The 27,685-nt window shown below is 46.3% G+C and overlaps 1 protein-coding gene across 1 annotated transcript in view; it reads right to left on the bottom strand.

Annotated features, from left to right (window-relative positions):
- CREB3L1 (cAMP responsive element binding protein 3 like 1) overlaps positions 1 to 27,685 on the bottom strand; it is a 71,498-nt gene that overhangs the window by 21,631 nt on the left and 22,182 nt on the right. The window contains exons 2-3 of the mRNA XM_038764297.1: positions 10,508 to 10,736; positions 3,770 to 3,933 (exon numbers count right to left, since the gene is read on the bottom strand). Coding sequence (XP_038620225.1) covers positions 3,770 to 3,933; positions 10,508 to 10,736 — 393 coding nt within the window. The remainder of the gene's footprint in view (positions 1 to 3,769; positions 3,934 to 10,507; positions 10,737 to 27,685) is intronic.

Below are 27,685 nucleotides of genomic sequence, written 5' to 3'. Positions count from 1 at the left end.
TTCATTCATTCAGTTGTATTTATTGAGCTCTTACTGTGTGCGGAGCACTGTACTAAGTGCTTGGGAGAGTACAATGCAACAATAAACCTACAATTCCCCGCCCACAACTACTACTTCATCCTTCCCTGTACGTACTGCTCCTTCCCTTCTCTACCCTGACAATCAATCATTCACTCACTCACTCAATCAATCATTAGTATTTATTGAGCACATACTGTATTCAGAACACTGTACTAAGTGCTTGGGGAGAGTACAATAGAATGAGAAGACATGATTTCTTACAACCTATGGGAAAGACAGACACTAAAATAAATTATAGATATAAGGAAGATGAAAATGGAAAGATGGGTATATGAATGAATAAGTGCTTAAATAGTAAAGTGAGTCAGTAAGGACAGAAATGATATGGGTGGTTGTGAGGAGGGGATGCAAAAGGGATGAGGTGTTAGTTGGGAAGACATGACCTGGAGAGAAGAAAAATTAAATGAAGAAAGCCTCCCACATAAAGTGTGATTTCAGAAGGGCTTTAAAGATGGGGAGAACTGTGATTTGGTGGATTTGAAGAGGGATGAAGTTTCAGGGAGGAGGAAGGATGTGAGCAAGGAGTTGGAGGCAATAAAGACAAGTAGGAGGCATAGTAAGTAGATGAGCTTGAGAGGAACAAGGAGTTTGCAAGCTGGGGTGTAGAAGAGAGTCAACAAGAAAGAGGGAGAGAGCTGACGGAGGGCCTCAAAGCATAGTCAGAGGTTTGTGCTTGAAATAGAGAGGGAGTGGCAACCACTGAAGCTTTTGCAGCATGGGAAGATGTGACAAGAACAATCATTTTGAAAAATGATCCAGGCAGCCGTGTGAAAAATGGATTATTGGAGTGGGGAGAAACTGGAGATAAGTACTACTGCTGGAGAAGCAGCATGGCTCAGTAGAAAGAGCCTGGGCTTTGGAGTCAGAGGTCATGGGTTCAAATCCTGGCTCCACCACTTATCAGCTGTGTGACTTTGGGCAAGTCACTTCACTTCTCTGGGCTTCAGTTACCTCATCTGTAAAATGGGGATGAAGATTGTGAGCCCCCCATGGGACAACCTGATAACCTTGTTAACCTCCCCACTGCTTAGAACAGTGCTTTGCACATAGTAAGCGCTTAATAAATGCTATCATTATTATTATTATTACTACTGGATCAGTGAGAAGGCTGATAGGGTCATCTAGTTGGGATATCAATCAATCAATCAATGGCATTTATTGAGCACTTACTGTGTGCACAGCACTGTACTAAGCACTTGGGAGAGTACAATGCAACAGAATTTAGCAGACACTTTTCCTGCTTGTAATGAGTTTACATTGTAGAGACCAGCTTACAGTCTAGTCAGATATGATGAGAGTCAAGACCAGGGTGATGGCCATTTGGAAGAAGAGCAAGGGGTAAATCTGGAATATGGTATAGAGGAAAAAAACAATAGGGTTTGATAACAGACTGTATGTGAGAGTTAAAAAAGAGCGAGGCATCAAGGATAACATCAAGATTGCAGGTTGCAGTCAGGGAGGATAGTACTGTGGTCAACTCTGATGGGAAATTTAGGTGGAGGGGTGGATTTGGGAGAGATGAGGAGTTAGGTTTCTGTTATATTGAATTTAAGGATTTAGATATGTTGGGATTGAGGTGCCAGTGGGACACACCGGAAACAGAGTGACTTAGTGGAAAGAGTACGGACTTGGGAGTCAGAGGTCATGGGTTCTAATCCCGGCTACACCACTTATCAGCTATGTGACTTTGGGCAAGTCACTTAACTTCTTTGTGCCTCAGTTACCTCATCTGCAAAATGGGGATTAAGACTGTGAGACCCATGTGGGACAACCTGATTACCTTGTATCTACCCCAGTGGTTAGAACAGTGCTTGGCACATAGTAAGCTCTTAACAAATACCATGATAATAATAATAATAATCATTATTATAGAGACGTCTTGGAGGCAAGAGGAAATACAATATTGCAGAGGAGGTGAGCAGTCAGAGCGAGGCAGTTAGATTTATGAGTCATCCATACACAGGTAATAGATGAAGCTATGGAAGCTGATGAACTCCCTATGGGAGTGACTATAAAGTGAGAAGAGTAGAAACTCAGAACACAGCCTTGAGAGATATTCACAGTTAGGGGATGACAGGCAAAAGGGGAGAAAACGAAAGATACTGCAAAGGAGAGGCGAGAGAACTAAGAGAGAACTGTGTCCGAAGAAAATTTTAGGAGACGGGGGTGGTTCACCAGTGTCAAAAGCAGCTGAGAGGTTAAGGAGGGATAGAATAGAGTCCATATGACCTTTGACAAGCAGGAAGACAATTGTGACCTTGGAGAGTAAGGCCTCAGCTGAATGAAGAGGGCCAAAACCAGATCGTAGTGGGTCAAGAAGGGAATTGGAGGAGAGAAAGTGAGGGTAGCAGATTTGTACACAACCTGGAGTTTGGACAGGAACAGGAGCAGGGAGGTGAGTAAATAGTTGGAGTGTGCAGTGGGATACAGAGAAGGCTTTTTTAGTATAGGGGAGATGGGAGGGTGAAGGTGGGGATGAAGGTAGAGGGGTAGGAGCCAGTAGGGGGTTAGCAATTCAAGATGGCTGGTTTATACTTCAGGCTCCCTACTACACAGTGCCTTCTAGGTTGTAAATGTCTTGTGGGCAGGGAACATGTCTACCAACCCTGTTGTACTGTATGCTCCCAAGTGCTTAGTATGGTGCTCTGCACAGTGTAAGCTCTTGATAAATACCACTGATGGTATTTATCAAGATCACTGATGGTTCAGGAGGTTAAGTCAGTTACTCTTTGGCCTGTTCCAAGCTCTAGGCTGCAGAATGCTGCAAGATGACCTCAAAACCCGAGAAAGCCCCCATATTTAACCATATTTATTGAGCACTTACTGTGTTTAAAGCACAGTACTAAGCGCTTGGGAGAGTACAATATAATAATAAACAGACACATTCCCTGCCCACAGTAAGCTTACAGTCTAGAGGGGGAGACGGACATTAATATAAATAAATCAATTACAAATATGTAAGTGCTGTGGGGCTGGGAGGAGGGATGAATATTCATTCATTCATTCAATCATTCATTGAGTGCTTACTGTGTGCAGAACACTGTACTAAACGCTTGGGAAGTACGAATCGGCAATAGTAAGAATAATGAGAACAAAGGGATCAAGTTAGGGTGATGCAGAAGGGGGTGGGAGAAGAGGAAAGGAGGGCCTATTAAGGGAAGGCCTCTTGGAGGAGATGTGCCTTCAACAACACTGGAGAAGCAGCGTAGCTCAGTGGAAAGAGCCCGGGCTTTGGAGTCAGAGGTCATGGGTTTGAATCCCTGCTCCACCACTTGTCAGCTGTGTGACTTTGGGCAAGTCACTTAATTTCTCTGGGCCTCAGTTCCCTCATCTGTAAAATGGGGATTAAGACTGTGAACCCCCTGTGGGACAACCTGATTGCCTTGTAACCTCCCCAGCACTTAGAACAGTGCTTTGCACATAGTAAGCGCTTAATAAATGCTATCATTATTATTATTATTAACAACAACAATAATAATAATTATGGTATTTGTTAAGCACTTACTGAGTGCCAGGCACTTTACTAAGTGCTGGGGTAGATACAAGCAAATCGGGTTGGACAGAGTTCCTGTCCCACATAGGGTTCACAGGGAGGTACAATCCAGCCCTGAGTGGTCCCGGCCACCCCCTCCACCCCGCCTCATCCCTCCCCATTCTCCCTGCTGGGGGGAGATAATTCCACACTCACCTCCTGAGGGATAGGCAGCCTGGGCAGTGGGTTCAGGTTGAGCAGGGGGGCTGCGGGGGCCGCCAGCTGGGTGGCACCCGCCAGCTCGGGTGCCAGGTTCTGTTCCTGCTTCACCATGATGGAACACAGCTTGTGCCCCAGTGACCACATGCCATTCTCCAGCTCTGGGGAAATAACCGGAACAGACGTTAACTCCAACCAGGCACACGGGATGGCCTCAGGGACTGGAGGAGAGCGGAGGAGAGGGGAGCTATGAAGAAAGAGAAAGAGGGACAGAGGAAAGCCCTCAATAAAGGGGTGGAAGACCTTCTCACCCTCCTGCCTCCAGGAGCTCCTCCGATGATGTCAACCAGAGCAGAAATAAATTGCACAATTAAAGCTTGTGCATTGGTTGCACTCTGAGTCTTGGCAGGTGCTGAGGACACTAGAAGGCACTAAAATGTAGAGAATAATAATAATGATAATAGTATTTGTTTAGCGCTTCATTCATTCAACTGTATTTATTGAGTGTTTACTGTGTGCAAAGCATGGTACTAAGCGCTTGGGAGTGTATGATATATATGTTGCCAATTTGTACTTCCCAAGCGCTTAGCACAGTGCTCTGCACATAGTAAGCGCTCAATAAATACGATTGATGATGAAGAATAAACAGACACATTCCCTGCCCACAATGAGCTTACAGTCTAGAGGGGCAGACAGACATTAGTATGAATAAATCAATTACAAATATGTACTTTACAGATATGTATTAGGTATGTAAATTATGCGAAGCAGAATTATGTCGCTTCAGTTTATTATTATTAACAATAAGAATAATAATTATGGTATTTGTTAAGCACTTACTATGGGCCAAGCACTATTCTAAATTCTGGGGTAGATACAGGGTAATCAGGTTATCCCACATGGGACTCACGCTTTTAATCCCCATTTTATAGATGAGGTAACTGAGGCCCAGATAAATTAAGTGACTTGCCCGGGCTTGGGAGTCAGAGGTCGTAGATTCTAATCCCGGCTCCGCCACTTGTCAGCTGTGTGACTTTGGGCAAGTTACTTAACTTCTCTGGGCCTCAGTTGCCTCATCTGTAAGATGGGGATTAAGACTGTGAGCCCCTTGTGGGACAACCTGATTACCTTGTATCTACCCCAGCGCTTAGAACAGTGCTTGGCACATAGTAAGCGCTTGACAAATACCAGGATTATTATTATTATTAAATTACAGATATGGACATAATTGTTGTGGGGCAGGGAGGAGGGATGAATAAAGGGAGCAAGTCAGGGTGATGCAAAAGGGAGTGGGAGAAGAGGAAAGGAGGGCTTAGAAGGGAAGGGCTCTTGGAGGAGATGTGCCTTCAATAATAAAAATAATTATAATAATTATGATATTTGTAAAGCACTTACTATGTGCCAGGCACTGCACTAAGTGCCGGGGTAGAGACAAGCTAATAAGGTTGGTCACAGTCCCTGTCCCACATGGGGCTCACAGTTTTAATCCCCATTGTACAGATGAGGTAACTGACGTACAGAGAAGTTAAGGGACTTGTTCAAGGTCACACGGCATACAAGTGGCAGAGGCGGGATGAGATCCCGTGACCTCAAGTGGCAGAGCAGGGATTAAAACCCAGGTCCTTCTGAATCCCAGGCCTAGGCTCTATCCACTAGGCCTAAGAAGGGTTAGCGTGGGGGCTGGCTCAGAGTGGTGTTCAGTTTGGCTGCGTGTATCGCAGAAATCCCTGCTGCTTCTTCCTCGGGTTAGCCAGGAAATAGGGAGTCCTGATCTTAACTCCTTTGGGGAGGGGGAGCTGGGCTTCTAGACTGTGAGCCCGCTGTTGGGTAGAGACCGTCTCTATATGTTGCCAACTTGTACTTCCCAAGCGCTTAGTACAGTGCTCTGTACACAGTAAGCGCTCAATAAATACGATTGAATGAATGAATGAATGGGCGGGCTGGAGGGCTGCGCTGATCTCCTAAGAGCCTCTTTCCCGCTTGCTTGCTTGTCTCTCCAGCACTATAGGTGTGGCTCTGATTGGCCTTAGTTCTTGAAAAGCACTTAGTACCATGCTCTGCAGTAAATGCCATTGACTGATTGAAGCAGCGTGCCGTCGTGAGAAGCAGTGTGATCTAATAGAAAGAGCACAAGCCTGGAGTCGGAAAATACAGGCTCTAATCCCAGCTCTGCCACTGGTGTCCTGGGTGACCTTCAATTAGGTTTCAATTTCCTGATCTGTAAAATAGGGACTCAAAGCCTGCCCCCTCCCTCTTAGACTGCAAGCCCTATGTGAGACTATGTCCAATCTCATTGTCTTGTATCTACCCCTGCACTTAGTACAGTGATTGGCACATAGTAAGTGCCTCACAAATACCACAATTATTTCTATTAGCACAGGACAGGAGAAGCAGGGGAAGGGTTGGGAAAAGCAGCCCACAGCCCTCAATGCCAAGATCAGGAATTTAAGGTTGGCCTAAGTACCCAATAATACAACTGATTGATTGACTGGGAGAGAGTGAGAGAGGGAATCCCTGAGGACCCCTCTAGATTTAGAAGAAGCTGTTTAGGAGAAGCAGTTGGCTTAGTGGCAAGAGCATTAGCTTGAGAGTCAGAGGACGTGGGTTCTAATCCCTGTTCTGCCACTTGTGTGCATTTGACCTTGGGCAAGCCACTTAACTTCTCTGTGCCTCAGTGACCTCATTTGTAAAATGGGGATGAAGACTGTGAGCCTCACGTGGGACAACATGCTTACCTGGTATCTACCCCAGTGCTTAGAACAGTGCTAGGCACATAGTAAATGCTTAGCAAATACCATAATTATTATTATTATTCTTAGACTGTAAGCTCCTTATGAGCAGGGAGTGTGTCTGTTTATTGTTAAATTGCACTCTCCCAAGCACTTAGTAATAATAATAATAATGATTGTATTTGTTAAGCGCTTACTATGTGCCAAGCAGTGTTCGAAGTGCTGGGGTAGAGACAAGTAATCAGGTTGTCCCATGTGGGGCTAACAGTCTTAATCCCCATTTTCCAGATGAGGTAACTGAGGCCCGGAGAAATTAAGTGACTTGTCAAAGTCACACAGCTGACAAGTGGTAGAGCCGAAATTAGAACCCACAACCTCTGACTCCCAAGCCCATGCTCTTTCCACTAAGCCACGCTGCTTCTCGTACAGCGCTCTGCACATGGTAATATGAATGAACAAATGACTGGGCTGGACTGACGCCTCTGCCACCTCAGAAGGAGAACAGCTTTCCTCAAGAGTCCTTTCTTGACTAAGTGTGGTTGCAGGCTGGTAGCAGGAAGGAAGGAACCAGGCTCAGGTTGCCCAGACCCCTGAGGGAAGGGACAGACCCTCAGAGAGGAAGAGCGATGAACACGGAGAGGCATGTCAGCTGCAGGAGGAGGGACCCCTTCCTCTGGAATGGGGAGTCTGTGTCTTGGAGCATCAGGGGTCCTGGAACTTATTTCTTCCACCAAAATGTTAGGCCTCCCCAACCCCCATATTAGGAGCAGCAAGAGAGAGGCAGTGGGGTCTAGTAGACAGCATATGGAGGCTGATGGTCAGAGGCCCTGGGTTTTAATTCCACCTCCTCCACTTACCTGCTGTATGACCTTGGGTAACTCACTTAACTTCTCTGTGCCTCAGTTCCCTCATTTGCAAAATGAGGATTCATTATCTGTTCTCCGTCCTACTTAGATTGTCAACCCCTTGTGGGACTTGATTATCTTGTATCTAACCAATACCATTATTATTATTACTACTACTACTACTCTAGTGCCTAGTACATTGCTTAATACATAGTAAGCATTTAACAAATATTACAATTATTACCCTCGAGGGCCACTTTTTTATGGTATTTGTTAAGCACTTACTATTTGTCAAACATTGTTCAAAGTGTTGGGGTAGATACAAGTGGATTAGATTGGACACAGTCCCTTGTCCCATGTGGGACTCATAGTCTAAGTAATTCAATTCAATCATATTTATTGAGTGCTTTCTGTGTGCAAAGCACTATACTAAACATTTGGGAGAGAAAAATATAACAATAGGAGGGGGAACAGGAGAACTGAGGCACAGAGAAGTTAAGCAACATGTCTAAGGTCACATAGAAGGCCAGTGGCAGAGCTGGGATTAGAACCTGGGTCTTCTGAAACCCAGGACCATGCTCCTTTTAAAAAAAATATTTTTAATGGTATTTGTTAAGCGCTTACTATGTGCCAGGCACTGAAATAAGTGCCAGGGTAGATACAAGCTGATCAGGTTGAACACAGTTCATGTCCCACATGAGGCTCACAATATTAATCCCCATTTTACAGATGAGGTAACATGCTCAGAGAAGTTAAGTGACTTGCCCAAGGTTACACAGTAGACAAGTGGCAGAGCCAGGATTAGAACCCAGGTCATTCTGACCCCTAGGCCCAAACTCTTTCCACTAGGCCATGCTGCTTCTCTACTTCCTCCTCTCCTGCTTTGAGTGAAAATAGTTAGAAGGGATGAGAGTGAGCAGCGATTCTCAGCTGTTGGCATATCCCTGCTCCTCTGCCTAACCCTCTCCTGTTCCTCTGTGTATCACTGGGACCTGCCAGCCTCCAGTAACTACTTCTGCAGTGGAGCCAGTGCTGGCATCCCGTGGCTTCTGCCCTCTCCCCTGTAGGTCCCACACTTTTGACCCCACCAAGCAAGAGATTGGCCCGTGGTTGACCCACCAGGGAGCTGGGGAGGGGGACCGGCAGAAACTTGGGAGCCCTAGGCGGGTACAGTGGGAGGGACAACGGGTATCGAATCCCCAGTCACAGAGAAGTTCAATGACTTGCCCGAGGTCACTTAGTACAGTGCTTGGCATATAATAAGTGCTTAATTATTATTAATATTCAGAACACAATCAGAAATCTGTCCCTTCCTTCTCCCCAGGGCTTTGGTGAATGACTCCGGGTGAGGAGAAGAAAGAGGAGGAGAAGGAGGAGAAGGAACAGGAGCTACGGGTCATCCTAGGGCTCAGAGGACACCCACTCACTCCCACAAATTATAGGGCCGGGCTGGGGCGGCCTCCAAGTGACTGCCCCCAACTAAGCGCCCACAGGCAAATGGCTTTAAAAATAATCTCTGGGTGGCAGTGTGGGGAAGCCAGTGGAGCCTGGCGGGGCCTGCCACAGTCAGGGAGGATCAGGGTCCGGAAGAGGAAGTGGGAAACTTGCCCGGAGGCAGAAAAAGCCTCAAAGGGAATCCACCCCCTTCCTCTTGGAGAGTTGCAGAGGCAAATTCTACAACAGCCCAAGGGTTCCACCAACCCTCCTCCATGGGCTGGAGATCACTGCCAGTGCCAGGAGCCACGGGCACAGAGCCACAGGGGCGCAGCACAGCCCAAAAGCCCCGGAGCTGAACCGTCCTCCTAGGCCAGGAACCTCTCTGAAAACGAGTTCGACTTAGAGTGTTTGGTTAAATGGGTCCTCTTATGGGGCACTCACCCAGCTCTGTTATTAATAATAACAACTGTGATATTTGTTGATCACTTACTATCCCTCCTACTTAGACTGTCTCCCTCCCATTTAGACTGGACTCTCCATGTGAGACAGGAGCTGGGTCCAACCTAATAAACTACATTTCTACCCCAGTGCTTAATAATAATAATACTATTAATGATAATAATAATGACAATAATAATTGTTGTATTTGTTAAGTGCTTACTCTGTGCTAAGAACTGTACTAAGTGCTGGGGTAGATACTAGGTAATCCAGTTGGACACAGTCCCTGTCCCACATAGGGCTCACAGTGTCAATCACCATTTTACAGGTGAGAGAACTGAAGCACAGAGAAGTGAAGTGAAGCCATATGGCAGACAAGTGGCTGAGCCAGGATTAAAATTCAGGTCCTTCTGAATCCCAGACCTGTGCTCTAGCCACTAGGCCACACTTGCTTCTGCTTCTCTGCTTAAAATAGTGCTTGATTTATAGTAAGCACTTAACATAAAATAATAATGATGACAATAATGATACTAGCATGTGCCAAGCCCCATACTAAGTACTGGGGTAGATACACGATAATCAGGGTAGATACGGTTCCTGACCCAAATGGGAGTCACAGTCCAAGTAGGAGAGACAGACATTAATAATTACGGCATTTGTTTAGCGCTTACTATGTGCCAAGCATTGTTCTAAGCACTGGGGTTGATACAGAGTAATCAGGTTGTCCCATGTGGGGCTCACACTTTTAATCCCCATTTTACAGATGAGATAACTGAGGCACAGAGAAGTTAAGTGACACAGGAGACAAGTGATGGAGGCGGGATTAAAACCCATGTCCTCTGACTCCCAAGCCCGGGCTCTTCCCACTAAGCCACGCTGCTTCTCTGAACCCCCATTTTACAGGTGAGGAAACTGAGGCACATTTAAGTGACTTACCCAAGGTCATGCAACAGACCAGTGGGGGCGCCAGGATTAGAAGCCAGGTTCTCTGACTCACAGGCTCTTTCTACTAGGCAACACTGCTTCTCTGTTCAGCTGTAGATCTCTAGTGCACTACCATCATCATCAATGGTTTTGATACTATGATACCATGACTGATGGTATTGAACACTTTACTGTGTACAGAGCACTGTACCAAGCACTTTTCTAAAATCTTCTTGGGGAAAAGGAAGGAAGAGAGAATGGGGATGTTCAGGCATCCCTAATCCAGTAGAGGAGTCTGCCATCTGACACATGGCCAGTGGCCATGGAGGTTCTCTCCCCACCAGTCCAGGCCCAACACTCACCATTGGGATTGTCCTCTGTCTTGACAGGCATGAGGGGGCTCTGTGGGGCTGAGTCCCCACTCAGTGAGTAACTGTGCTCGGCCTGGATGCCTGGGGTGGGTGGGTCCAGTTCCATGTCCAAGAGAGGGTTCTTCTCGGCGAGAATGGGGTCATCAAAGAAGCTGCTGAAGAGGTCGTTGGAGAAATCCTCCATGTTCTCTGAGAAGTGGTCCAGGTGATCAGAGAAGTGCTGGAAGCCAGAGAGGGAGGGAGGAGAGAGTGGGGCGGAGGGGCAACAAGAGAAAGAAGATAAATTACCTGGAGATTAGACCACAGCAAGATTCATTCCAGCAGGGTTGCTGAGGCCCCAGAACAGGACCTGATTGATTAATTGATTGATGATGGTATTTGTTAAGTGCTTACTATGTGTCAAGCACTGTTCTAAGTGCTGGGGTAGACATAAGACTCATCAGGTTGGACACAGTCCCTGTCCCACATGGGGCTCACAGTCTTAATCCTCACTTTACAGATGAGGGAACTGAGGCAGAGAATCGAAGTGACTTGCTCAAGGTCACAAAGCAGACAAGTGGTGGAGCTGGGATTAGAACTCAGGTCTGTGTTCTATCCACTAGGCCATGCTGCTTCTCTTGGCGCGCTCCCCACCCTCCTCCATCTTTGACACAGGAAAACAGGAGAGGAGCACGGTAGTGGCTGATGCTAATGAAGGTGACCACCCCCTGAGCCCATCATCGCCCATCGTGTCTTCCAGGAGGTGGCCCAAATGGGCACCGCCCAGCCTGGCAGTCGCCCCAGGAGGGCATGCACCTGACTCTTGCTCCTGACAGAAGACCACCCTAATCAATCAATCATCAATCAATTGTATTTATTGAGCGCTTACTGTGTGCAGAGCACTGTACTAAGTGCTTGGGAAGTACAAATTGTACAAGTACCCTAGGGCTCATGGGCCTTGAGGCCGCTGAGCCAACTGCAGCGGAGGTATTTCTGGCCCTGTCTCCTTCTCCTGATAATGCCTTTAACTTGATTAGCACTATACTTATCCCGAAGTACTTTCATATCAAGTGTCTCATTTGTCCTCACAATTTCCCTGTGAGGTAGGTAGGGGTGGGAGAGCTGTGGAGAAAGAGATGCTAATTATCCCCATTTTGCAGGTGAGAAAACTGAGGACCAGAGCGGCTCAGTGACCCAGCACAGCTGAGGCCAGGATCTGGAGGGGGTCTCAGGAGAATCCCCAGAGGTCCAAGCCTCACACACTTTCCATTAAATGACATTCTCTCTTCAGTCAATCGATCAAGTGTATTTATTGAGCACTTACTGTGTGTAGAACACTGTACTAACCACTTGGGAGGGTATAAGTGGGGTGTGGGAGTCAGAAGGTCATGGGTTCTAATCTCAGCTCTGCCACATATCTGCCGTGTGACCATGGGTAAGTCACTTCACTTCTCTGTGCCTCAGTTACCTCATCAGTAAAATAGGGATTGAGACTGTGAACCCCACATGGGGCAGGGACGGTGTACAACCTGATTTGCTTGTATCCATCCCAGTGCTTAGTACAGTGTCTGCCACATAGTAAGTGCTGAACAAATACCATAATTATTATTAATTATCACAGACACATTCCCTGCCCACAATGTCAGCAGCAGCCAAAGCTTGCTGAGCGTCCCCGGGTTGACTGGCTCTGTGCTACAGCTTATGACCCCTGGCTTCGAGGGTTTCCATAATTAATAAAGAAAAGATACCAGGTCTGTACCCGAACACGGTGGCCAAAGGCACAGTCTCCCAATTTCTTGATCAATCCATAGTATTTATTGAGTGCTTACTGTGTGCTCCCAAATTCCTAAAGAAATGGCCCTTCAGTCTGAACTTGTAGTACTAGTAATAATAATAATAATTATGGTACTTGTTAAGCACTTACTATGCTGCCAAGCACCGTTCTAAGGGCTGGGGTAGATACAAGATAATCAGGTTGTTCCACGTGGGGCTCGCAGTCTCAATCCCCATTTTACAGATGAGGTAACTGAGGCACAGAGAAGTGAAGTGGCTTGCCCAAGGTCACACAGCAGACAAGTGGCTGAGCAGGGATTAGAACCCACGTCCTCTGAATCCCAAGCCTGTGAAGTGAAGCCACGCTAGTAGGTGTAGTTGTAGTAGCGGTGGTGGTGGCCGTGGAATTTATTCCCGTGTACTGAAGGCAAGGCACTGTACTGAGTGCTAGCAGCACAAATCATGCTCCCTGACCACAAGGGGCCAGCATTCTAATGGGGAAATGGACACAGAAATATTCCCCAGGGGTGGCAACAGAATAAATAAAATTGAATTGTGCCTACCAACTCTACCAGCTGCTCCTCCAGACTCTCAGTACAGTGCCCTGTAAAGAATAAGTGCCCGGTAAATGCCACTGATCCATTGATTGATTGAGTGAACACATGCATATATGCGTAAGTGCTGAGGGTGGGCAGTGATGAATCCCTTCCCAAAGATCAAGGGGCAGAACTGGGGAAAGCTCCCTAGGTCCAGCCAGGCCAGGCCAGTAGCCTCTTGTACGCCTCAGGCCCTGGAGAAGCAGCTGAAGGGGATCTCTGCATTCCAGCCCAGAACCTGCCTTCGAGCTGGCTCGAGAGGGATAGTTTGGGGGTGACTGAGCATGGGGAGGAAGGAGAGGATTTGACTTTTGGCTTAGCACTGAGTGGCTCCCTGCCATCCCAGGCCTGGAAACCTTGCCTCCCTTACGTGGTGGAGGTGGTTCAGATCCTCTCATTCTACACCTTGAGAGTCTCCAAGAAGCCTTGCCTAAGTCCTTCTCTCTTTTCCCATTCCCTTCTGCATCGCCCTGTCTTGCTCCCTTCATTCATCCTCATTCCCAGCCCCACAGCACATATGTACATATATATGTAATTAATTAATTGATTGATTGTTGTATATTAATGTCTGTCTCCCCCTCTAGACTGTGAGCTTGCTGTGGGCAAGGAATGTGTCTGCTGTTGCATTGTACTCCTCCAAGTGCACAGTACAATGCTTTGTACACAGTAAGCACTCAATATGTACAACTGAATGAATACCCAGGAAAAACAGGGTCCAGGCTACCTTGAGGTTTCTAGTCTGGCTCTGCTCCCCCAAATTAAGTCCCTCCCAGAGAGGTGGATCCCAGGAAGGGGATGAGTATGTGGTTTGATCCACCCTAGATCAGTGCCTGGGCTGTAGCAGGGAGCACTTGGGAATATGAGCGGTGGACAGGAGAGGGTAAAGGACCAAGGGAAGACACCCTCTGGAAGAGTCCAGAAGGAAATCACGAAGGATAACACTACCATTCTCAAAATCTAGCACCCTTCCACCACTCTTCTCTCTCCTCCTCTTCTCAGGGTGTCCCCCAAGGGAAGGTCAAGAGGGTCGAGAATGTCGTGATTAAGGTAGTTCAGTGTCTGTGCCTGGGAGATTGGTTATGAATGAAAATGGTACCAGGAATCAGATTCCTCTGAACACATGTAGAGGACAATGCTTTCACGAATAACCCCCTGCCCCCAATTCCCTGCTCACAGCCCAGGAGCCAGCAGCCAAAGTCCTTTACCCCAGTCAAACACAGGGCTGGGTTGGAGATGAAAGGGCATGCGTGGACAATGAGCCTTGGCTCCTCAATTGCCCCGGCATGGATGTATTTCCACCTGTGCTGTGAATCTGACTTTAAAGGACATCAGTGGGGAAATTATCTGGAGACGGAGGGAGAGGCTAACAGGAGCCATATGCCCCAAAGGCCACTTAGCTGCAGCAAGGTGGATTTGTGGGCTAGAGGAGCGAAGCAGTCCAGGAAGAGCAGGGCCTCCTGAGTCAATCGACTGGGCTCCCTCTGGAACTTTCTAGGTAGTGGTAGACTGTAAGCTCTTTGAAGGAAGAGCTTCATCTTCATCATCAATGGCATTTTTTGAGCACTTCCTATGTGCAGAGCACTGTATTAAGCGCTTGGGAGAGTACAGTGCAACAGACTTGGCAAACACGTGCCCTGCCCACAACAAGCTTACAATCTAGAGGGGGAGGCAGGCATTAATATAAATAAATCATTTATAATATATAATTTAAAGATATGTACATGAGTGCTGTGAAGCTGAGGTTGGAGTGAATAACAAATGCCCAAAGGTCACGGATCCAAGTGCATAGATGTCGCAGAAGGGAGAGGGAGTAGAGAGAAGAGGGCTTAATCGGGGAAGGAGTCTTGGAATCTTTTCCGTTTGTTCCCCAAGTAACTAGTACAGTGCTCTGCACGCTATGGACGCTTAATGCTGTCGATTCCGATAGCTCTGCCTGTCAGTAGCTGAAGATGTCAGGTGTGTGGACAAGATTATTATTTCAGCCCAAACAATCTGAGAAAGGAGAATGATCTGCGTAACTCTGATATCCAGTCCCTCTGTGACTTGAAATATGCAGGGGAGGAGGAGGAGGAGGAGGAAGAGGAGAAGGAAGAGGAAAAGGAAGAGGAGGTGGAGGGGAAGAGGAGAAGGAAAGGGGGATCCAAGACTCAAAAGAGTCCAAAGTCAACACCTAAAGACACCCCAAATATGCAGATTGCCATGGTCAGTGGGAATTCCCTCCCAAACCCTGTCCCCTCCCTGACTTTCCCATCACTGTAGATGACACTACCATCCTTCCCATCTCACGAGCCGGCAACCTTGGTGTGTTCCTCGACTCTGCTCTCTCGATCACCCCACACATCCAATCAGTCACCAAAATCTGCTGGTCTCACCTCCACAACATCGCCAAGATCCGCCCTTTCCTCTCCATCCAAACCGCTACCTTGCTGGGTCAAACTCTCATCCTATCGCGTCTGGATTACTGCATCAGCCTCCTCTCTGATCTCCCATCCTCCTGTCTCTCCCCGCTTCAATCTATACTTCACTCTGCTGCCTGGATTATCTATGTACAGAAATGCTCTGGTCATGTTACGCCCCCCCCTTCAAAAATCTCCAGTGGCTGCCTGTCAACCTACAAATCAAGCAAAAACTCCTCACTCTCAGCTTCAAGGTTCTCCTTCACCTCGCCCCCTCCTACCTCACGTCCCTTCTCTCCTTCTCCAGCTCAGCCTGCACCCTCCACTCCTCTGCTGCTAACCTCCTCACTGTACCTCGTTCTCGTCTGTCCCATTGTCGACCCCCAGCCCACGTCCTCCCCTTGGCCTGGAATGCCTCTCTCCACACATCCGCCAAGCTAGCTCTCTTCCTCCCTTCAAAGCCCTACTGGGAGCTCACCTCCTCCAAGAGGCCTTCCCAGACTGAGCCCCCTTTTTCCTCTCCCCCTCCCCCCACCCTACTCTCTTCCCCTCCCCACAGCACCTGTATATATATTTGTACAGCTTTATTACTCTATTTATTTTACTTGTACATATTTACTATTTATCTTGTTAATGATGTGCATATACCTTTAATTCTATTTGTTCTGACAATTTTGACACCCGTCTACATGTTTTGCTTTGTTGTCTGTCTCCCCCTTCTAGACTGTGAGCCCGTTGTTGGGTAGAGACCGTCGCTATATGTTGCCGACTTGTACTTCCCAAGAACTTAGTGTAGTGCTCTGCACACAGTAAGCGCTCAATAAATATGATTGAATGAATGAATGAATTCCGATAGTAGTAGTAGTAGTAGTAGTAGTAGTAGTAGTAGTAGTAGTAGTAGTAGTAGTAGTAGTAACAGTAACAGTGGTAGCATATATTGAGAATTCATTTTGGGTATTGCAATGCACTAACTTTTTTTGGGAAGTACAGGAAGTACAGGGAGCCTATACCCTACCGGGAGACAAACATAAAAATATTTACAACTAGAGTGGTCAAAATAAATCAAATAAATGAACACATATACATGACCGTTTAGGAGGGTGTAAATAAATTCATAAGTGCTAGAATTGGCCGAGGGGATGATATGGGTTAGTGTGGTGGAAAATTCATCGGGGAAAGTTTGTTGAGGGTGGAGGGGTGAGGGTGGGGGAGAACAGTGGTCTGTCTGGTGTCAGATGCGGGAGGGAAGGAAGGAGAGAGTTCCAAGCCACGAGCAAGAGGACAGAGGTGGGAGAGCTGAGAGCAAGGTACAACTAGAAGGTTGGTTTGGGAGGAGCCAAGATAGAGAGCCCCAGAGCCTGGGCTCTTGATGATAACAATTCCTCCCCTGAATCCTAACATTTAAAACACCTCCCTGAATGTAGAGCAGGGAAAGTTGGGTGTCAGGTGCTGAGGCATTTAGCAACTAGCCTCCTTGGGAGACAGCAGCTCCACCTCAGGCGATAAGGATCTGCCAAACCACCTTCTTGAGGACCAGGAGGGAGGTGAACGTTTGGGGACATTCTCCCTGGGGTCCCATCTTAAGGGGAAAATCCAGCTGGGAATCATATGCAGGCAGCCCCAAGGAAGAGCCTGAGACAGCTCACCAGAAGTGCACGCTTCAGTCACTGGCTGGGTTCCACCCAACCCTTCCCTCTCCTGCTAGCTCGATGCGGCAGCCAAGCGCTAGTACAAGAAGGTCTCCAACATTGAGCAAGCAGTCAGCCATTGGGGAGTGGGCAGCCAAAGGACAGTGGTCCCCACTTCCTCCCGTTGTCTGAGGCTCTACAACTCCTCTTCCTCCATTACCAATGGTAAGCATAAATAATAATAATAATTGTGGTATTTATTAAGTGTTTACTATGTGGCAAGCACTGTACTAGAGTGCTTGCGTATTAGAGAAGCAGTGTAGAGTGTATTAGAGAAACAGCGTAGCTCAATGGAAAGAGCACAGGCTTTGGAGTCAGAGGTCATGGGTTCAAATCTCAGCTCTGCCAATGGTCAGCTGTGTGATTTTGGGCAAGTCACTTAACTTGTCTGTGCCTCAGTTACCTCGTCTGTAAAATGGGGATTAAGACTGTGAGCCCCCCATGGGACAACCTGATCACCTTGTAACCTCCCCAGTGCTTAGAACAGTGCTTTGCACATAGTAAGCATTTAACAAATGCCATCATCATCATTATTATTATTATTACAAAGCACTTGAGTGGATAATTGGGTTGGCATAAAGTACGCCAAGCCTGGCATAACTGACCTTATGCCCTGACCCCTCATATGATCAAACTAATGCCAAAGTTGCACTTCTTTCCACCTTCACCTGGCCCTCACCAGCTGCCTCTAAAAGCTAGAGTCCAGTCTGTCTCCATTTTTTTTAATGGCATTTGTTAAGTGCTTACTGCGCACTTCACTGAGCACTGGGGTTGATACAAGATAATCAGGTTGGACACAGTCCATGTCCCACATGGGGCTCATGGTATTAATTCCCATTTTACAGATGAGGTAACTGAGGCACAGAAAAGTGAAGTGACTTACCCAAGGTCACCCAGCAGACAAGCGGTGGAGCTGGGATTAGATCCCAGGACCTTCTGATTCCCAGACTGTGCACTATCCACTAGACTACATGGCTTCTCCTTCATATAAGGGCACAGTATGGATCCTAAATCAAAGGGCATGTCTCTGGTACCCTTTCCTCCATCCCTCCCTATCCTATCCTCCCCACTAGCCCCAGAGAGTAGGGGGAAAGCGTGAGGGCAAAGGGAAAACCTCAGAACCTGGCATGGGCCCCTTTCCCAAGGATGCAGTGATGCAGACCCCTATAGTGATCTATTTTTCCTGTCACTGATCTGGGGGCCCTGGGTTTGGGAGAGGAGAATAGCCAGTATGTCAGACACGATGGGCCTGGCAAAGCGGGAAGAGAATCTGAAAGGAGAAGGCTTAAGCTGCAGGAATGGGAGCAGTAATCCTGCCATGTTGGTGTCATAAAACCTATTTGGAAGTGGGAGGTAGGAGGGTTCTTCCCCATACCACATGTGAGCTTAGCAGGGGGTCCCTTAAATCCATTATTCTAGGTGTCCACCCCATGTTCTCACCCTAAGCTGCAGCTGCTTCCTTCTTTCTATGGGCAATTGGGATCCCACCCACACCTGCGCTCAAATAGCTCTAGCTCTCTTCCTCTCTTCAAAGCCCTACTGAGAGCTCACCTCCTCCAGGAGGCCTTCCCAAATTGAGCCCCCCTTTTTCCTCCCCTCCTCCTCCCCGCCCCATCGTCCCCCTCCCTCCCTCTGTCCTACCCCCTTCCCCTCCCCACAGCACTTGTACATATTCCTAAATATTTATTACTCTATTTTATTTGTACATATTTACTATATTTTATTAATGATGTGCATATAGCTGTAGTTCTATTTATTCTGATGGTATTGACACCTACTTGTTTTGTTTTGTTGTCTGTCTCCCCCTTCTAGACTGTGAGCCCATTGTTGGGTAGGGACCACCTCTATATGGTGCCGATTTGTACTTCCAAGCGCTTAGTCCAGTGCTCTGCACACAGTAAGTGCTCAATAAATACGATCGAATGAATGAATGAATGAGCACCTCAAATCCATCTCCGTCCCCCAAACCAAATGTCTCTTGAGCCGACGATATCTGCAGATGGGCTCAGCATCCTTTAGCACAGGCTCTACCGTCTGCCTTTCCCCAAGGTGAACTCTCGCTCCCCTCACCCCCAGCAAGTAGTGGCATTGACTCCCCCTCCCTAACCCCAATTCTATCCCTACCCAAGAACAGACATCCCTTTCCACGACCCCAAATACAGACATTCCTCTCCCAACCCCAGGCATCTGGCCAGACTCGGCCCTCCAGGTCTGTAACAGATCTCACCGGCCTGCCATTAGTGCCAGGAACTTTTAGGGCTTGGGGTCCCAGCTTGGAGGTGAGGGCAGGTAGGAGCTTTGGAGTTCAGAAGGCTGGAGGGACAGCTCGTTTGGGCAATGGGGTGGGAGAAATCAGGAAGGAAATATTATGACTTTTGTTCGTCTTTAAATATTTTTCCTACAGATGTGCCAATATAAATCTCCCTTCCCAGCTATGACATGAGCAGCTGCCGACTCTGCTTTCCTGGAGGAATGAACTCCCTCCCTCTGTCTCTCTCTCTCTGACTCTCCCCCCAACCCTGCATCTTCCCCTCCTCCACTTCTCTCTTCTGCTCTCAGCCCAGTGAACCCCTGGCCCACAGCCTTGGCCACATTTCTCTCCCCTAACTATATGCTGAATCAAGGACCCATGAACGTGGGAGGCCCCGAGACGCCCAGCCCCGGCCAGCTCCGGCCAGAGAAACATGCAGGAGGTCACCCGACACAGCTGGACGTGGAACTACACTGCACATCTGCCTTGCATGCATACCTGCGCTGCAGCAGCCTCGCCCCACCCAACCGGCCCTAAGCCTGTCAATCAATCGATCAATAAGACAATGGTATCTTCTCTTGTATCTACAGCGTTCGGGACATAAAAATAATCATTATAATTGTGGTATTTCATTCATTCATTCATTCCTATTGAGCTCTTTACTGTGTGCAGAGTACTGTACTAAGCGCTTGGGAAGTACAAGTTGGCAACATATAGAGATGGTCCTTACCCAACAGCGGGTTCACAGTCTAGAAAGGGGAGACAGACAACAAAACATATTAACAAAATAAAATAAATAGAATAGTAAATATGTACAAGTAAAATAAATAGAGTAACAAATATGTACAAACATATATACAGGTGCTGTGGGGAAGGGAAGGAGGTAAGGCGGGGGAGATGGGGAGGTGGAGGAGGGGGAAAGGAAGGAGGGGGTTCAGTGTGGGAAGGCCTCCTGGAGGAGGTGAGCTCTCAGTAGGGCTTTGAAGGAAGGAAGAGAGCTAGCTTGGCGGATGTGCGGAGGGAGGGCATTCCAGGCCAGGGGGAGGATGTGGGCCGGGGGTCGATGTCGGGACAGGCGAGAACGAGGCACAGTGAGGAGGTTAGTGGCAGAGGAGTGGAGGGTGCGGGCTGGGCTGGAGAAGGAAAGAAGGGAGGTGAGGTAGGAGGGGGCGAGGTGATGGTATTTGTTAAGCGCTTACTATGTGCCAAACACTGTTCTGAGCACTGGGGTAGATACAACGTAATCAGGTTGGACAAAATCCATGTCCCTCATGGGGCTCACAATCTTGATCCCCATTTTTCAGATGAGGGAACTGAGGCCCAGAGAAGGGAAGTGACTTCCCCAAGGTAGTAAGCACTTAGAGAAGCAGCGTGGCTTAGCGGAAAGAACCCGGGCTTGGGAGTCAGAGGATGCGGGTTCCAATCCTGACTCCGCCATTTGTCTGCTGTGCGACCCTGGGCAAGCCACCTCACTTCTCTGTGCCTCACTTACCTCATTTATAAAATGGGGATTAAGACTGTGAGCCCCACTTGGGACCACCTGATCACCTTGTATCTACCCCAGCGCTAGAACAGTGCTTTGCATATTGTAAGTGCTTAGCAAATACTACCATTATTATTATATGGAGAATATATAGAATATATAATATATTATATTATATAGAGAAGCAGCGTGGCTCAGTGGAAGGAGCCTGGGCTTTGGAGTCAGAGGTCAGGGGTTCGAATTCCGGCTCCGCCACATGTCTGCTGTGTGACCTTGGGCAAGTCACTTAACTTCTCTGGGCCTCAGTTACCTCATCTGTAAAATGGGGATTAAGACTGGGAGCCCCCCATGGGACAACCTGATCCCCTTGTAACCTCCCCAGCGCTTAGAACAGTGCTTTGCACATAGTAAGCGCTTAATAAATGCCATTGTTATTATTATTATTATTATTATTATTATTCTTATTAATGAATACCATGATGATTATGCTACTACTATGATGTACTCGCTTGGGAGAATACAAAGCATCTTTCTCCAATGCCCACCTTCCACTGGGATTCATTCGTTCATAGAGAAGCAGTGTGGCTCAATGGAAAGAGCCCGGGCTTTGGAGTCAGAGGTCATGGGTTCAAATCCCGGCTCCACCAGTAGTCAGCTGTGTGACTTTGGGCAAGTCACTTCACTTCTCTGGGCCTCAGTTACCTCATCTGTAAAATGGGGATGAAGACTGTGAGCCCCCCGTGGGACAACCTGATCACCTTGTAAGCTCCCCAGCGCTTAGAATGGTGCTTTGCACATAGTAAGTGCTTAATAAATGCTATCATTATTATTATTTGTTAAGTGCTTACGATTCATTCTGAGCCCCCCTTTTCCTCTCTTCCTCCCCATCCCCCCCACCCTACCTCTTTCCCCTCCCCATAGCACTGGTATATGTATATGACCTTCTTCCACTCCCCACAGCACTTGTATATAAGTACATATATATATGTGTGTGTGTACAGATTTATTACTCTATTTATTTTACTTGTACATATTTACTATTCTATTTATTTTGTTAATGATGTGCATATAGCTTTAATTCTATTTGTTCTGACGGTTTTGACACCCATCTACATGTTTGTTTTGTTGTCTGTCTCCCCCTTCTAATAATAATAATAATAATAATGGCATTTATTAAGCGCTTACTATGTGCAAAGCACTGTTCTAAGTGCTTCTAGACTATGATGTACTCGTTTGGGCAAGTACAAAGCGTCTATCCCCACCGCCCACCTTCTGCTGGGATTCATTCTTTCATAGAGAAGCAGCATGGCTCAGTTGAAAGAGCCCTGGCTTTGGAGTCAGAGGTCATGGGCTCAAATCCTGGCTCCACCAGTTGTCAGCTGTGTGACTTTGGGCAAGTCACTTCACTTCTCTGGTCCTCAGTTACCTCATCTGTAAAATGGGGATGAAGACTGTGAGTCCCCTGTGGGACAACCTCATCACCTTGTAAGCTCCCCAGCACTTAGAACAGTGCTTTGCACATAGTAAGTGCTTAATAAATGCCATTATTATTATTATTTGTTAAGTGCTTGCGATTCATTCTGAGCCCCTTTTCCTCTCTTCCTCCCCATCCCCCCGCTCTACCTCTTTCCCCTCCCCATAGCACTTGTGTATATATATATATGTACAGATTAATTACTCTATTTTACTTGTACATATTTGCTATTCTATTTATTTTGTTAATGATGTGCATTATTATTATTATATTCATTCATTCATTCATTCAATTGTATTTATTGAGCACTTACTGTGTGCAGAGCACTGTACTAAGCTCTTGGGAAGTACAAGTTGGCAACATATAGAGATGGTCCCTACCCAACAGCGGGCTCCCAGTCTAGAAATAGCTTTAATTCTATTTGTTCTGACGGTTTTGACACCTGTCCACATGTTTTGTTTTGTCATCTGTCTCCCCCTTCTAATAATAATAATAATAATAATGATAATGGCATTTATTAGACTGTGAGCCCACTGTTGGGTAGGGTACTAAGCGCTCAGTCCAGTAAATATAATCATAAATATAATTATATATTTATAAATTATATATATTTAATTATATATAATTAATCAATTATATATAATTATATATAAATAAATTAACATTTATTCTGTTAATATGTTTTGCTGTCTGTCTCCCCCTTCAATTCTATTTGCTCTGACGATTTTGACACCCGTCTGCATGTTTAGTTTTGTTGTCCGTCTCCCCCTCCTAGACTGTGAGCCCGCTGTCGGGCAGGGACCGTCTCTAGATGTTGCCAAACTTAGACTTCCCAAGCGCTTAGTCCAGTGCTCTGCACACAGTCAGCGCTCCCTAAATACGATTGAATGAATTTATTTTCCTTGTACGGATTTACTGTTTATGTTGTATGGATTTACTGTTTATGTTGTTCAGGATGCGCGGATTGCTTTAATTCTATTTGCCCTGACGATTTTGACACCCTTCTACATGTTATGGTTTGTTGTCCCTCCTCCAGGAGGCCTTCCCAGACTGAGCCCTTTCCTTCCTCTCCCCCTCGCCCCCCTCTCCATCCCCCCCATCTTACCTCCTTCCCTTCCCCACAGCACCTGTATATATGTATATATGCTTGTACATATTTATTACTCTATTTATTTATTTATTTATTTTACTTGTACATATCTATTCTATTAATTTTATTTTGTTAGTATGTTTGGTTTTGTTCTCTGTCTCTCCCTTTTAGAATGTGAGCCCACTGTTGGGAAGGGACTGTCTCTATATGTTGCCAGCTTGTACTTCCCAAGCGCTTAGTACAGTGCTCTGCACACAGTAAGCTCTCAATAAGTATGATTGATTGATTGATATGTTTGTACATAGTTATTACTCTATTTATTTATTTTACTTGTACATATCCATTCTATTTATTTTATTTTGTTAGTATGTTTGGTTTTGTTCTCTGTCTCCCCCTTTTAGACTGTGAGCCCACTGTTGGGTAGGGACTGTCTCTATATGTTGCCAGCTTGTACTTCCCAAGCGCTTAGTCCAGTGCTCTGCACACAGTAAGCGCTCAGTAAATACGATTGATTGATTGACTGATTGATAAAGAGAGGCAGTGCCTTCCCGGTACATATTTATTCTCTTTATTTTATTCTGTTAAATTAACATCATAAATAAATGTTATCAATTACATATAAATTATAAATTATCATACTACTACAATATCATAAATAATAAATGTAATTATATATTTATAAATTATATGTATTCAATGACATATAATTAATTAATATATATTATATGAAATATATAATAATTATATATTATCATAATATATTATATATGTTAATATAATTATATATAATTATATATAAATTAACGTATTTAATTATATATAATTAATTAATCATATATAATTATATATAAGTAAACATTTATTCTGTTAATCTGTTTTGTTTTGTTGTCCGTCTCCCCCTTCAATTAGAGAAGCAGCGTGGCTCAGTGGAAAGAGCCCGGGCTTTGGAGTCAGAGGTCATGGGTTCAAATCCCGGCTCTGCCAATTGTCAGCTGTGTGACTTTGGGCAGGTCACTTCACTTCTCTGGGCCTCAGTGACCTCATCTGTAAAATGGGGATTAAGACTGTGAGCCCCCTAAGGGACAACCTGATCGCCTTGTAACTTCCCCAGCGCTTAGAACAGTGCTTTGCACATCGTAAGCGCTTAATAAATGCCATCAAAAAAGAAATTCTATTTGCCCTGACGATTTTGACACCCGTCTACATGTTCTGGTTTGTTGTCCGTCTCCCCCTTCTAGACTGTGAGCCCGCTGTTGGGTAGGGACCGTCTCTAGATGTTGCCAACTTGGATTTCCCAAGCGCTTAGTCCAGTGCTCTGCACACAGTAAGCGCTCGATAAATATGAATGAATGAATGAATGAATGAATGAATGAATGAATGAATGAATGAATGAATGGAGTCGGTCCTGGGCCCCTGGGGGCTCCGCCCCCCTGCAGCGCGCGAAGGGTTAAGGGGGTGGAGTCCTGAGGAGGCGGCCCTCTGATTGGTCGGCTCCGCGAGGCCCCGACCAATGGGAGGCGTTGGCGGGCGGGGCGGGATCCCGAGGAGTGCAGGGTTAGGACGGAGGAGCCGCCGGCGAGGCCGCGGGGCTCCCGGACACCCCCCTATTCATTCATTTATTCATTCAGTCCTATTTACTGAGCGCTTACTACGTGCACAACACTGTACTAAGCGCCTGGGAAGCCCTGCAGGCAACATCTAGAGACGGTCCCTGCCCAACAGCGGGCTCACAGTCTAGAAGGGGGAGATGGACAACAAACCAAAACATGTAGGCGGGTGTCAAAATCATCAGAGCAAATAGAATTAAACCGATATGCACCTCTTTAACAAAATAAACAGTAAATCCGTACAAGTAAAATAAATTCATTCAATTTATTGAGCACTGGACTAAGCGCTTGGGAAGTCCAAGTTGGCAACATCTAGAGACGGTCCCTGCCCAACAGCGGGCTCACAGTCTAGAAGGGGGAGACGGAGAACAAACCAGAACATGTAGACGGGTGTCAAAATCGTCAGAGCAAATAGAATTAAGCTGATATGCACATCTTTAACAAAATAAACAGTAAATACGTACAAGTAAAATAAATTCATTCAATTTATTGAGCGCTTACTGTGTGCAGAGCACTGGACTAAGCGCTTGGGAAGTCCAAGTTGGCAACACCTAGAGACAGTCCCTGCCCAACAGAGTGCTCGCAGTCTAGAAGGGGATGACAGACAACAAACCAAAACATGTAGACGGGTGTCAAAATCGTCAGAGCAAATAGAATTAAAGTGATACATGCATCCTGAACAAAATAAACAGTAAATACGTACAAGTAAAATAAATTCATTCAATCGTATTTAGTGAGCGCTTACTGTGTGCACAGCACTGGACTAAGCGCTTGGGAAGTACAAGTTGGCAACATCTAGAGACAGTCCCTGCCCAACAGCGGGCTCACAGTCTAGAAGGGGGGAGACGGCCAACAAACCGGAACATGTGGACGGGTGTCAAAATTGTCAGAGCAAATAGAATTAAAGTGATACATGCATCCTGAACAAAATAAACAGTAAATACGTACAAGTAAAATAAATTCATTCAATCGTATTTAGTGAGCGCTTACTGTGTGCACAGCACTGGACTAAGCGCTTGGGAAGTACAAGTTGGCAACATCTAGAGACAGTCCCTGCCCAACAGCGGGCTCACAGTCTAGAAGGGGGAGACGGCCAACAAACCAGAACATGTGGACGGGTGTCAAAATCGTCAGAGCAAATAGAATTAAACCGATACGCGCATCCTGAACAAAATAAACAGTAAATCCGTACAAGTAAAATAAATTCATTCAATTTATTGAGCGCTTGCTGTGTGCAGAGCACTGGACTAAGCGCTTGGGAAGTCCAAGTTGGCAACATATAGAGACCGTCCCTGCTCAACAGCGGGCTCACAGTCTAGAAGGGGGAGACGGCCAACAAACCAGAACATGTAGACGGGTGTCAAAATTGTCAGAGCAAATAGAATTAAAGTGATACGCGCATCCTGAACAAAATAAACAGTAAATCCGTACAAGTAAAATAAATTCATTCAATCGTATTTAGTAAGCGCTTACTGTGTGCACAGCACTGGACTAAGCGCTTGGGAAGTACAAGTTGGCAACATCTAGAGACAGTCCCTGCCCAACAGCGGGCTCACAGTCTAGAAGGGGGAGACGGCCAACAAACCAGAACATGTGGACGGGTGTCAAAATCGTCAGAGCAAATAGAATTAAACCGATACGCGCATCCTGAACAAAATAAACAGTAAATCCGTACAAGTAAAATAAATTCATTCAATTTATTGAGCGCTTGCTGTGTGCAGAGCACTGGACTAAGCGCTTGGGAAGTCCAAGTTGGCAACATATAGAGACCGTCCCTGCTCAACAGCGGGCTCACAGTCTAGAAGGGGGAGATGGACAACAAACCAGAACATGTAGGCGGGTGTCAAAATTGTCAGAGCAAATAGAATTAAAGCGATATGCGCATCCTGAACAAAATAAACAGTAAATACGTACAAGTAAAATAAATTCATTCAATCGTATTTAGTGAGCACTTACTGTGTGCACAGCACTAGACTAAGTGCTTGGGAAGTCCAAGTTGGCAACATATAGAGACGGTCCCTACCCAACAGCGGGCTCACAGTCTAGAAAGGGGGAGACAGACAACAAAGCAACACATATTAACAAAATAAAATAAATAGAATAAATGTGTACAAATAAAATAAATAGAGTAATAAATTCATTCATTCAATCGTACGTATTGAGCACTAAATAGAGTGATAAATCTGTACAAATAGATATGCAGGTGCTGTGGGGAGGGAAATAGAAGCAGCGTGGCTCAGTGGAAAGAGCCCGGGATTTGGAGTCAGAGGTCATGCGTTCAAATCCCGGCTCCACCAATTGTCAGCTGTGTGATTTTGGGCAAGTTACTTCACTTCTCTGGGCCTCAGTTACCTCATCTATAAAATGGGGATGAAGACTGTGAGCCCCCCGTGGGACAACCTGATCACCTTGTAACCTCCCCAGCGCTTAGAACAGTGCTTTGCACATAGTAAGCGATGTTTTGTTTTCTTTCGTTTTGTTGTCTGTCTCCCCCTTCTAGACTGTGAGCGCGCTGTTGGGTAGGGACCATCTCTATATGTTGCCAACTTGTACTTCCCAAGTGCTTAGTACAGTGCTCTGCACACAGTAAGCACTCAATCGATATGATTGAATGAATGAATGAATGAATAAATGCCATAAAAAAAAGGAGGTGGGGCCGGGGGGTTGGGGAGGAGGAGAGGAAAAAGGGGGCTCAGTCTGGGAAAGCCTCTTGGAGGAGGTGAGCTCTCAGTAGGGCTTTAAAGGGAGTAAGAGAGCTGGCTTGGCGGATGTGTAGAAGTCGGGGGCAAAATAAGTTAACCGGTGTAAATCGGCTGTAAGTTTCGAAGCGCT

This window comes from Tachyglossus aculeatus, chromosome 22 (assembly GCF_015852505.1).
Source record: "Tachyglossus aculeatus isolate mTacAcu1 chromosome 22, mTacAcu1.pri, whole genome shotgun sequence".
NCBI lineage: Eukaryota > Metazoa > Chordata > Mammalia > Monotremata > Tachyglossidae > Tachyglossus > Tachyglossus aculeatus.
The sequence above is the reverse complement of the archived record's forward strand: the minus strand, read 5'-3'. Positions and strand labels throughout refer to the sequence as shown.